Source organism: Grus americana, chromosome 6 (assembly GCF_028858705.1).
Source record: "Grus americana isolate bGruAme1 chromosome 6, bGruAme1.mat, whole genome shotgun sequence".
In the NCBI taxonomy this organism is placed as follows: domain Eukaryota; kingdom Metazoa; phylum Chordata; class Aves; order Gruiformes; family Gruidae; genus Grus; species Grus americana.
The window spans coordinates 42,266,793-42,279,439 of record NC_072857.1 but is presented as its reverse complement, the minus strand read 5'-3'; the positions used below and the strand labels follow the sequence as shown (position 1 = coordinate 42,279,439).

Here is a 12,647-nt window from a genome sequence, read left to right as displayed (position 1 = left end):
AACCCCTTGGTTGAGAGAGAAATTGATAAACATCATCTTCATCTTTGTATGCATCTTCACAAGTCGAGGCATAGATATGATCTCACTGAGTGGTAGTTGATTTTAATTTTCCTCTTTCCTTCTCTATTGTTTTTTAACCTCCTTGATTTTTTTGTTGCTGAAGATTTATTTTTTCCCTTCTGTATTGCCCTGTCTGGTTAAGCTCAGAAGCCAGCAGCACCCTGGTGATGGAGTTTGTGCTTGGAGGAGCCCACAGGGACTGGAGACGCAATTTTTCCATGGGACCAGGAGGATGCCGGGAGCCATGTCGGGCATCCCAGCCGCATCCTGTGGGTCGGTTTACGGCTCCCCTCGGCACGCTGCTTCACTGACAGCTGCGAGTATGTTATGGATGAAGCTTTCATGTTCCACTGAATAAAAATCTTTCTGTTCTGCACAGACAGCTTTTTACTGGGCGGCTGCTGCGTAGTGTACCTTAGATGCTAAACAGACCTTTACTTTCTGTGTCTCTGTGAGGAATAATAAGTCAGAAATCTTTCATGAAGCTGGTATCTTCATTTATCTGTTTGGCACAGATAACTTCAAGAAACCCTTAAATCAGTTGTATGTTCTAGCTGAAGGAAGTGCTGGCAATGAATTAAAGATTCTTGTTCCTTTTAAACAGCAAGTTTCTTCCTTTAAAGCCCAGCAAAGAACGAGGATGAGAGATCAATGTGAGCACTTGCTGCTAGCTGTTACGAATAGCATCCCATCAATACCACCTCTCGTCTCGAGGACAAGCTGGAGAGGGGACTTGGGTTCATTGTATGTGGTTGCTGCTCAGCTCTACTAACACTGAGTAATGACTTTGGCAAGCTCCAGTGGCGAGGGATGCAAGTTCATGCGTGAAGAAGTTGTTAGTATTTGTGAGCAAGCCGCCCTTAGAAAAAAATAACAGGATTCTTGCATTTGTGGAACACCAGTAGCAGGATGGCCTTTGTCGTGGGGCACGGGGGTTTCGTAGCTAGCGCTCTGCAAGTTGCTGGAGGGTGGGTGAGCAGTCTTTTGAAAATGAGACCGCCACCATGTGAAGTGGTGACGGACCTTGGTAATGAGCACTGTACCTGAACTGCTAGGGAGAAGGACAGAGAGGACTTCGGGGCTTGGTGTAGTTTCACTTTGGTTCCGGCTACCCTATAGATACACGTGATCGAGCTTTATCCTGTGTTGAGTCTGTACTGAGCATGGCTTCTAGGGAAGGTGGCAAACATTGAGGAAAGGAGGCTGGCTGGGATGCAAATACAGATAATCATCTGAAAAAATCCTCTGAAAAAGTTCTGATAGGAACAGAGACTTGGCTGATAAAAGGTATTTGGTTGTTTCCTTCTGTAACTTGATTCTGATCTGAGTATTTAGATTCAACCTTGAAATACTAATTTGCAGTGTGGATTGTATTGTACCTTTGTGTGGCCTGCCTTTCTCTCCTGTCCTTTGGCCAGTTGTCTCCTGCTGTTGTCTCCAGTAAGGATGAAACTTCATGATAGAGTCCATTCCCCTAAACTGAAGATTTAACTATTGAAGACACTTTCTTTCCTCCACATGAAGCATTTATAGAAAACTTTACAACTGCAAGGAAGCAGTGAGGCCTCTTGCACCTGTGAAGTCCTTGAGATGGCAGTGAAGCCAGAGATGAAGGCAGCATCGGGCATTCCCGGTAGGAATCGCTTCCTGTCTAGTGGAGACCGTGGAGCCCAGCCCGAGTGCCCAGGGTCACCATGGAGAACATCCCCTCAGGTTAGTTATCGTGGACGTTCGGCCAGCTCGCTTACAAAGACACCTTTCTGAAGGTAATGGTGCTCTTCTCTCTACGCTGGGGCTCTGCAAGGCCAGAAGATTGGGAAGCTCTGTGGCTTGGTCCATGTAAACACTTCTTGCGCCACGCTGACTCTCATGTTGTTGAAACAGAACCCTGTGGAAATGGGGCTTAAAACCATGGAAATGCGTAACGGGAATGTTGGCCGGAGCATGCTGGTAGACAGAACAAACTTTTTTCAATGTAAGTCAGTGGAGGGTTAGTTTTAAAAAGGAAAACAAGTCAGTCAAGTAGGTGTTGGGTTTGATTTCTCTGCTGTGGCACTGTCGTATTGGTTGTGACCAGTCTCCATGACCTTAATTCCCAGCCAAGGGAACCTGATTGTGCGGTGTGTTTTCTGGGGACAAAAATACTAGCAATAGCGAGTCACATGTCGCCAGGAGCTCTTACTATAAAAACAGCAGCTCTGCTGAAAGCGACCTTCAGCATGGCTGCGAACGTTCGCGGTGTTATTTTTAACCTGTCTGGGTAAATTTCCAATACAGACGCTGGTGCCAATCTGATGTGTATGCTTTCCCAAATCCTTATCTTCTGCTTTCTAAGTGCAGTGACGCATCGGACGGAACAGCTAGTTTCGGGGTTGGGCATGGCTTCACTTTTATGTCTGCAGAAATAAAAACTTCGGTTCTGTTTTACTGCTATATAGAATTTTTTAAAGGGATATTTTTTTTAAAAGATTAGTTTTAATGATATCTTTTTTGTTGTTTTTTTTTTAAAGAAAAATACTTAAAGAAAAAACTAGGGTTTAAAAATAGATGAAGGCTGTACTTTGATTAGGTTGTTCTGGCACTGACGTCAGCGTGTGACATTTATCTATGTACGGATTTGTCACCCTGTTTACTAAGGCTGTATTTGCAGAAACGGGGATATTTCTGTCCGCCGTGAGGGAAACGAGGAACATACCTGCTGAAGTTGTGTCTTTGCCCTTAGTATTCTTGAAGTCTGGCTTTCTCTCCTACTGCTTCATTTTTATATTGGAGAGGTGGCAGAGAATTTTTTATGTGTTGGAGTGTAGAGTTTTAGGTATTTATGTTGCCATGAAGGTCCAGGCGGTAGGATGCTGGCTTGGTAGAGCAATGCTGAACTTGACTTGGACTTGGAGAGGTGTAACGTAAGGTATAAGCCTATATGGGTCCTTAGTGGATGGCTTCCGTAATAGACAGGTAATGGGTATTTTACAAATAGGGATTACAGGAAATACGTCCTGCAAATGTGAAATACAAATGAAAAGTAGTGAGCAGTTTCAGATCAGCACGGTTTTGAGTGTAGCACCTGTATTTCTGCCATTTATCCTTTCACATTTCTATTTGGAGTAGTTGCTGCAATTCACGCTGATATTTTTTTTTTTTTTTTTTTTAGCTTTAATTATTGCAAAGTTAAAAATCTTTTTATAGGGACGCTGAACACAAAGCTGTTGATCTGTCAAATATCATTTGGATGTTCAGCTGCTGGAGCTTCTCAGCACCTCTTTCCCCTCTCCTCACAGCAACACTCAGGGTTTCCCTGGCCCCAGGTCCCACTGTTTGTAACAGTAGCAGAAATCGTTAAGTAGTTTTCTGCAAGCACTCTCTCTAAAATCTGGTCCCCCGAGCATGGGATTTCCCAAAAGTCACTTTTTGGGGACATGTATGTAGTTGAAATGAAGGGGCAGAGAAGCAATACTTTTAAGTCATGTTAGTAGCAATGTGTATTGCCAGTGTAACCGTTGTGTATCTGTATAGATCTTGCTTCTGGCTTTCTCATGCTGCTATGTCAGGGAACTACATGAAGCAGGAAGGTGTGATGTCATTCCCTGACCATTCGTGTTTGTGGCAGAAAGCGTGATCTGCAGTGGAAGGGCTCTGCCTCACGAGTGGCGGTTACCGATGGGGAGACAGGAGAGGTTAGTGTTTTGGCTGAGGAGGATCCAGAGCAGCTGCAGCTCAGCCTGACCTTCTGCTGCAAATTGAAATTAATGCTGGCTTATGTTTTTTCAGACTTTGGGCTGTAAACTGCTGTGGTGTGGGGAAGCATTTTGCAGGGAAAAGATCCCTCTGTGGAATGAGGTACTGCGGTTGGCCGGGGATGGTACCGTTGGGATGTCTTTGCTCTTGAGGTAAAGCCCCAATACTTTTTCCAGTGCCGTCACGATCATCTGGAAGACCGAGCGCTGCTGCAATAGGTCGGTCCTCTTCACGTGCGGCAGTTCAGATCAAATAAATGACAGATCCCAGAGTACCACTGCAGCAGGTCAGCCTGCACTTCGGACTAAGCGGACAATGCCATCTTCATGCAACCATTGTTTATGGTTGTTTGTATTTCTATTTTCTGTTTCTTTACCTTTCTTTGATTAGAGAGGTAACTTGTTGGTACTGCAATCCCTTTTGAAACAGTTTTGACCAAAGGGTGGGGAAAGAATAAAGAGATGGGTAGACTCTTGAGCATATGAACTAATGGGGGTAGGATGACTGGATGTTTAAAAAAACCTTCTAGATTTAAAACCTTTTTTTAAAAAAATATATTTTAATCTAAATTTAAATCTAAATTTCTAGTGTACTCATCTTTCCTTCTGGGGATCCTATAAGATTCTTGCTGATGAGCTCAATACACAGCCTTTTAGCAGAGTGGATTCTTGGTTTGGTTTAGGGTTTTTGCTTTGGTGTTTTTTGTTTTGCAAACCTTTTTAAGAAAAGCTGAATATCTCCCCCCCATCTCACTTTTGAAGTACTTGGGCAGATGTAAAATCTAAAACCTTTTGAAAGATTTAACCTTTTCTATGGGAATTCAGATTTTGCTGTTTGAAACAAGAGGAGCGCAACTCTGACCCTGGTTTTGTTTTCACCTGCTGATTTGGGGTTTTTGCATGTATTCATGCACACGCAGGAGCAGCTCACAGAGAAGAGGTATTGAGGCTGTGAAGGTAATGCTTCTTAAAAATCAAACTGACTGGATTCAAAGCCCTTAAATGCTTTACCTGATCAACAAAACACTAAAACTGCAACACGTCATACTAAATTCCCTAAATATGGGCTGAAAGATGCCTAAAATCTTACAGCTGTAAGAAAGAACCTGCCCTGCGGTGATGAGCTGAATGTGCAGTATGGCTGAGAGAGAGGCTGCTGCATCGCAAAGGTGTGATTTCTTAATCATGCTAAGTATAGAGCAACCAGAACACCAGCATGAGTTAAACAAAATGGTGGATGGGTTCATGTGCTGGAGGAATGTAGGATCTATTGGGGCTGTGTTGGATCAGCAAACTCGCGGGAGTTTGTGTCTGTACAAAAACCCATAGCCACCTGCCCCCAACCACCAAAGCACGTCTTAAATTATTTGCATTGATCAAGTTTAAGAAAGGCCACCTTGGAGTTTGTATGTCTTTGAACCTCATACTAGTCTTGTACTTAGGTTGACTTTTATGGAAAAGCTTAAGCTACTTCTAGAGATGCCAAGGCTTCTGGTATTGTAGTACCTGAAACTCAACTTCCTAGACCAGTTCTCCAAGGGATGTAGCTTGGGCTGGTGCAGTGGTACCCACTGCGGGATGAGGAGCTTTCAGGCATGGTCTGGGGGCTGTGCTGACCTACTGGCATGGTGTCCTCATGTCCTAGGCTGGGTCCCTGTGCTCAGTCTTTTCCTGGGTGGAGGGAGCTCATGGCTGGCCCTACTAGCTCTTTGCAAGCTCTGGTACCTCCTTACAGTCAGCAGTGCAGAGTGAGAGCATAGTTCCATGTATGACTTCAGGGGTTACTGCAGGAGTACTGTATCCTTTGGCAGGTGGAGAAAAAAAGCCGTCCCAGTTCCAGCAGACAATCCTCCTTAAAGGAGAGTGCAATAAATTTTCCTGTACCGGTCTTGATTTTCATGTCACAGCTTGTGTACCTGCCCTGGCAAATCTGTAGGCGAGAGCTGTTGCAAACTGAATGCAATATTGGGTCCCACAGGGCTGGGATCTGGCTGAAATGGGTGTAGAAAATAGGAATCCTATCCATGCTTTCCATGTTTCCTGTCCAAAGAAAAGCTAAGGGTAAAACATGCTCTTAGTGTAGAAACTCGGGATAGAGTGGTTAGTTGAAGCTTGACAGAAATGGAACTTAGTCTCCAGGTTTTTGCTGTTGTAACTGCGTTAGGCAGCAGCTCATAGGTTGGGCTCTCATGTAAGCCCACTCAGAGAAGTGCAAGGCTTGTGGTTTAACCTCCAAAAAGTTCATCCTTTGGTAAAAGGACTTTGTTATGTTATATCCATCCCAGCCCATAATCACGCAGTTCCAGTGACTGTGCAGCTCTCCCATCAGCTCTGTCCATCAAGTCTGTATCTGCCCGGCCTGTAGAACACCAACGCTGCTCTCCCAGGGTCTGGCTGGTATAATCCTAATTCCCGAGGGAGCAAGTCTAGGAACGAGTCCCTTGCTCCCCATCTAGAAAAGAGAGTCCCAGCACCACCTCGTGTTGCAGAGCTTCTCAGGGCTCGGGGTTGTCCAGAGCAATGGTGTCGGTGTGAAAGCAGAGAGAAACCCCCTCTGTCTTATCACAGCTTCCCCAAACCTCTCTCTTTGTAACTGGAAATGTTAATTCAATAGTGTCTTAATCTTTGCTGGGGTTTTTTGGCATCGCCTTTCTGTAGGGGGAAGGATTTAACGCATCTCCTGCTATTAATCCATGCAGGGTGAGCTGTCAAAATGGTACTGTTGTCCAGAGTGAATTTTTCCCCTCCCAAACCAGCCAAGACTTACCAAGCGTTTTGCATGCAAGAATGTACAACCTTCGGTGAAAACAGGCAAGAAAGTGCAATTTGAGGGGATGCCTTTGTTCTGATCTAGCCAGCTGGTTTTCCTGTCCTTTTGATTTATCCTATCACAATATCTGTTTTTATCAAATAAGATGTAAACTTTTGCAAAATAAAACACTGAAAGTTATAAAGGATTTGTTAAAAATTCAAGGAAACACGTAAAATTTTATTTCTTTAAAGTGATGTTAAATCAGCTCCTGTAATGATGAGGATGTATGTTTGTTATCTGCTTTTGTAAGTCTTGGCCTTCAAGGGAAAATTGTAGCTGGAGTAAGGAAAAAAAAGTCGGGGGGGAACTGCTTTGTGGATTGCTATGGAAGGGAGCTGTTAACTCAAACTGCTGATCCAAGTGAGGCAATTTTTTAAAGCCGGAGTCTCCAGCGGATGGTACTTAAGGACTGTCAGGTTCTGCCTACTCAGACTTTAAGAGGAGCATTAATTTTTGCAGCAGTCGGTCTCCAGCTCTGCCTGTCAGTCTCTTGCCCTCTTCTGGACAGCCTCAGGAGAAAAACCCACGTCCACAGGCAGCAGTTACAAGAGAAAAGACCCCACGGACAGGAGAAGCTTTCATGTGTGTGTAACTGAAAGGTGATGGCATTATTTGGAGTTGTATATGCTCCGTTTGCTTATGTGTTTGTGAGCTGCGTGATGGAAACACATGGATACCAGTGGTGGTGAATCTCAAAGATGCTCGTTGTTATGGGGATGCACTTGGCATCTTTGTCGTAACTTTTAATTTGCCTTTGACGCTGAGACAATAATAAAGGAAAACCACTAGAAACGAACTTGATTAAAGGCTGATACAAATTAACTTGCAGACTTTGTCAATTTATCATACTATTACAGTGCTGCGGTAGTCTGTTTTGAAATGAAATGTGGGTTTAAAGCTGTAAGCCTTTTCAGCCCTACAGGGGAGGAGGTAGCTGATGGCTGCTCGCTTCAGGAAGGCATGAAATTTGTTGCTGTCTTCCGAAGCTGTGAAATTAACTGTTTCACTCCTACGTGATGGGCACTGAATCGCAGATTTAGCGGATTAATCGCACTGACTTTTGCATAGCTTTTATCTGGCTCTTATCCTTTGGCAGGAGGGAAAGGAATACTAATGGCCTGTAAACGGAGCCTGCTGCTACAGGAGTAAATTTTGGTGCTAGTTTCAGACACTGGGTAATGTGCTTGCGGAATATTTCCCCCAAATTTCATAGTGGGTGAAACCTGCTGAATAAAATGCCATTATCTCAGCTGCTAACACTTACATGTTTGGGGATATTTTTTTTTTTTCCAAATAGCAATTTTTTAACCTGCAGTCACCTGCAGGCTTGCTGCCACTGCTAAAAATGATGTTTTCTCTGTGAGCCGAAGCATCACCCCAGAGTCAAGCTGATCATTTCACATCTCACCCTGAGGCAGCCGCTGGTTTCTAAAGCTTTGTAATCTTCCCTGGAAAGATGAGGGAGCTCAGAGGAACTGCTGTCCCTTGGCACCCATGCTGGGGAGGGGGCTTGCTTTCATCCCCCCTGCCACCTTTCCCATCCAAAATCCAGCTTTTCCAGTATCTTGCCTGATGAGTGTCTGGATGAAGACCGTAACGTAAGTCAATAGTACACCGTTTTGGGGGCGTTAGGCAGATTAGCGTAGTGTTAAATGTTTGTCTTGCTGAAGAAGGGGTTAGGGTCGCGTATTCCGGATGGCTACTAAAGACGTGGGGCTTCCCGTACCCCACATCTTTCACTGGAGGATTGTTGTGCCTTGTGGTTAGCACGGCATGGGACAGGCTTGCACAAGGTGGGGCTGTAATCTGTGCTTTGGGTATCCACAGCACACCTGGAATAGGGTGATTTTGGACTGTGATGTATGTTGAGCAAGTATATTGGACAGATGTCATAAGGAGGCAGTAGCTAAGGATATTCGCCTGTGAATTTTAGAAGATGAGGTAGAAGATCTTGAACCAGTGCTGGTCTAGGCTTTTGTACTGCTTTGCATCTCATGTTTATTTCGTTAGAGATCTAATGTATTGCCTGTATGCACAATCCTCGCATTTATAAATTTCTTACTCTGGGCATTCATAGAGTGCAGATGTTCATAAAACAGACATTCATGTCTTGAAAACTCCACTCGCCTGTGGTGAATGGGAAGCTTTCCCAGGTAAGCTAGAGAACCTCTGTAGTCGGTTCCTGAATAAATGAACCTTTCATCATTTACGGGAGGAGGAGGGGGGGAAACACCACCTTGCTGTGATGGATGCAAAGAGCGCCTTCCAAACACGAACACAGTGCAGGTGAATGCAGTGCTGTCTTCTCCGTTGCTGAGCTCAGGGCTGGAGCGGTTGGGAGCTCCCTGCAGCAGCTCTTTGGGGCAGGTACCGGGAAAGGGATGTGGAATATAACAATTTGGTGGGATCCGTGCAAGCTGTTTGGCAAATATGAGGGTCTTGTCTGAATTGAAGCGATATCAGTGGCTAATGGGGTTGTCATGATAAATGGGAATTACTGCTGCTGTTAAATATACTTACATATACAAAATATATATTGAACATGAATATATATATGCGTGTATATACACATGCATATATGCATCTCCTGTGCAGAAACAAGCATCTTGTTTGCCCAGAGGGAGCCGGCAGCCTAGAGGAGTGTGCAGGGACAACAGTGGTTAAACAGAATAGCTCCTTTACACACACAGATATTCTGCATGCAATCAGCTAGGCCTGGCTTCGGCTTGCTCCTTTTAAATGTAAAGGAAGGAAAAAAAATAAAAAAGAGCCTCACGGGCACTTCTTGTTTAGATACAGGCTGTGAAGAGGCGAATGACTTCTTACCTGCTGAGGCTGCAGCAAAATGTTTGTGGAGTCTGTGTTAGCTTGGAGCTCGAACGGTTTATGGCTCTTTGGGAAGGCGGCTTTCAGGCTCGGGGGGTGTAATAATGGATATTTAAGTATTTCTGTTCAAGTAGGACTGCTGTTTTAGTGCTGGCTGGTCAGTTGAGATCCTCTAGGTTTTAAAGCAAATGCTTAGATGAGAACCTTGCGGACCCCAAAAGACATCGTCAGGGGGCTGAATGTATGTTCCTGACTAATGCAATGCCCTTCGTTTAGTTATTCTGTTTAAAATTGAAGAAAAATAGGCTCCCTCTTTTCTGGGAGATCTATGAATGTTTAAGTGATCACATGGTCCCTGTAAACTGGCGTTCTTCAAAGGCACTTTGGTGTAAATCTGGCATTACTGACGATGGGTTTGGGCGTTAAACCTCTGACCCGTCATCTTCTCCATGGGGCAGGGCCTTGCAAGTCAGCTCTGCTTTCCACATCGCATCTTGGAATAAGCTCCTGTTGGAAGGTGTTTACGCTTGAACTAATTGCAAGAGAGCCTCCAAATTATTCTTCCTATGCTATGCTTATGTAGTACACTGCTGCCTCGACTTGGAGAGGTGAGTTTTCTCTAGCAACACCCAGTATTAACCTTTGCATTTGGTTGTTTGCTACTGTTTTTGTATGAATCCCTTAAAAGCTCTATGCAATAAATGTCTCCATCAGCAGTGCTGTCTCAGGATAGAGCCAGGGCTTGATTTTACTCTGTGAGATGGACCTCCAGTCTCAAGACAGAGCAAAGAAAGGAGATTGAACTGTGTCTCTCTGCAGTGTCATTCCTGAGCAGCGATGTCCGTGGGCTTCTCACCTCTTTTCTCTGAGGAGCGATGCAAAGGCCACAGACTTGTTGCCAGGGGTGGGCGTGATATATATGCTTACCACAAAACGAATACTCGTGGCTAAGGACCGTGAAGCCGGTCCATAAAAGTAGAGAAAGGAGTTGCTAAAAGCAGAGCCAAACACCACTGTGCAGCGATCTGTGTTATTGCAGTTGGTGTATTCTGCACTGCCCTTCCATAGTCCTGAAAAGCAGAGCTGAGTTATCCGAGCTGAGCCAGAGGGACGGGGTATTGCTGGGTGTATCATCCCGTGCTCTCAGCTTCGGTTGCAACAGAGCTATGGAGCGTATTGCTCAACAGGCAGGCAGCTCTTTAGGTAAGCATTGATTTTGCAATGCACAGCTAGCAAAATTAAACTGGGTAAATCACTGATAGGAAAACAAAGCTTTGGTGTTGGCTTTTCCTCTCTCTTCCAGTGGCTTCTACTTGTGGATGAAAGTGAGTTTCAGGGCCCCAAGCTCTGAATGTCTGCTAACCAGGTTACAGCCTTGATTTCTCTTCTCCAAGCTGCCATTAAATTTTAAAATGGAAAAGTGATAAGGAATGTTTGTGAATGGAGCACTCCTCATGCTGTAGAGTTAAAATGCAGTTTTTGGGTCCTGCTCCAGCAAAGCTCCAAAAATCTGATTAACCTGAGAGATGAGGTGTGCACAAAGCACTCGCATGTGTGTTGCACAGCTTGATTGTTTCTTCTCTACCTGTTTGTAGTAGCTTCCTGGCCTTCACGTGCTCCGATACCATGGCTGGAAGGACCTGTCGAGTAGCAGCAGCAGAGGCAGGCTGTTCCTGCAGGAGATGTGCCTCCAGCCCTATGTCCTGCTCCTCGTGTGAGGATGGTGGTAATGGCAGGTGCTGGCTCTGTGTCAAGCTTGGTGTGATAAATAGGTGCAAGAATTCTTTTTCTTTGTCTCCTCCGAGGGGCCGGGGAAGAAAGGGAGGTTGTCTGCATCTCCTTTTTTGGGGAGACTGGTGTTAATTGCAAAGGCAGGTTTAGCTCCGGTCTATGCATGTGTGTTTCGGCACTAAACATGAGCTATTGCTGTAGCGAGCTGTTTATCACATACCTTTGACCACCTCACCCATTGATCTCTGCCCGGTCACCAGCTATTTCTGGTGCTCCGAGCCTGAGCAGCCGCGCTCCCCTGAAGCAGGCTGTCTCGCACGTGGTGGTTTGTCTTCTTGCTGCCGGTGTGGATTTTCCACAGTCTTAAGAAGTGAAACGCTTCCCTCAACATTGGTGGGTTGGTCCCGCACGAGGCTGTTTCAGGCAGGCTGGTTCGCAACCCCACGGAGCGATATGTTACAGTCCTACAACACTGAAAAGAGAGAGGTGGTCAGCTTCGGACACGCTGCATTTGCTTCCAGGGCACAATATAGCTGTGTCTTCTATGCAGAGATGCAGAAAGGTAAGGATTTACAGAAAATAATAACCTATTGAAGTAGAAGTAATAGCTTTGAAAAGAAATTACACTATCTTTTCTAAAATCAGAATCTGGATACCAAGTTTACTATCAAAATATTCAAAAAGACTAGTGCAGATATGCTTAAACAAGGATTTATAGCAAGTAAAACTGAGAAAATTGCCTTTGTTTTTTTTAAACCACAGAAGAATAGCATGGAAAGAGATCACTGCTCTCTTCTGTGCCTGCATACAGCTGCACGCGAAGGCTGCGCAGCTGTATTTTCTGAACATCTTTACAAAACTCACCTAGAGTTACCAGTTACAGACCTTGCAGCTGCTAACAGTTCTGCTGTTTGATAGCAGCTGCCGTATTGACAAGTGCATTTTTATCATGGGAGATGCTGCTGGAGTGGAAATGAGCAACAACTGTTTATATAATCCGCGCCGTATAGATCAATTACCGCGAAAACAAGCCGTTCGCTTGTCTGCAGCGGCGTGCACCTTGAACCGTGCTTGCTATAAATAGCTGCAACGCCGAGCAGCAGCGTCTTCCGAAAAGTGCCAGCTTGAGCTCCTTCGTGTTCTCCTGGCGCGAGCATGGACGTGGTGATCGGCTCTTTCCCACAGTGGTGAAAGCAGGTGCCGCGAGAGTCTCTCTGCTCCTGTTTGGGGTTTTTTTGGGGGATTTGAAAAATGCCCCATCCTTACCTGGAACTCTGCTATATTGAATTTCACGCGTAAGCTAAGGCTTCCGTCTTCTTTGTTCCCCTAATTGCCAAATTGGTATTCAAGCAATATAAATGATTTATCAGCCGAAGCTCTTCCGGGACTCTTGTAGCAACTCCTATTCCTAGCGCATCTAGAAAATTCTTGCCGGTTTTACGTTAAATGTTTGGAGTTGGTGGTTCTTTAAGTCGTGATTGAAG

The 12,647-nt window shown here is 44.9% G+C and overlaps 1 protein-coding gene across 22 annotated transcripts in view; it reads left to right on the top strand.

The window, feature by feature from the left end:
- HDAC4 (histone deacetylase 4) overlaps window positions 1-12,647 on the top strand; it is a 248,173-nt gene that overhangs the window by 48,602 nt on the left and 186,924 nt on the right. For 8 of the 22 annotated variants that reach the window (XM_054829920.1, XM_054829914.1, XM_054829917.1 and 5 more), the window contains exon 1: window positions 11,482-11,725. The exons of 13 other annotated variants lie outside the window; for them this stretch is intronic. In XM_054829920.1, coding sequence (XP_054685895.1) covers window positions 11,617-11,725 — 109 coding nt within the window. In that variant the 5' untranslated portion in view covers window positions 11,482-11,616. Of the gene's footprint in view, window positions 1-11,424; window positions 11,726-12,647 lie in introns of those variants that run through there. One more of the 22 variants, XM_054829913.1, reaches the window with a different exon arrangement.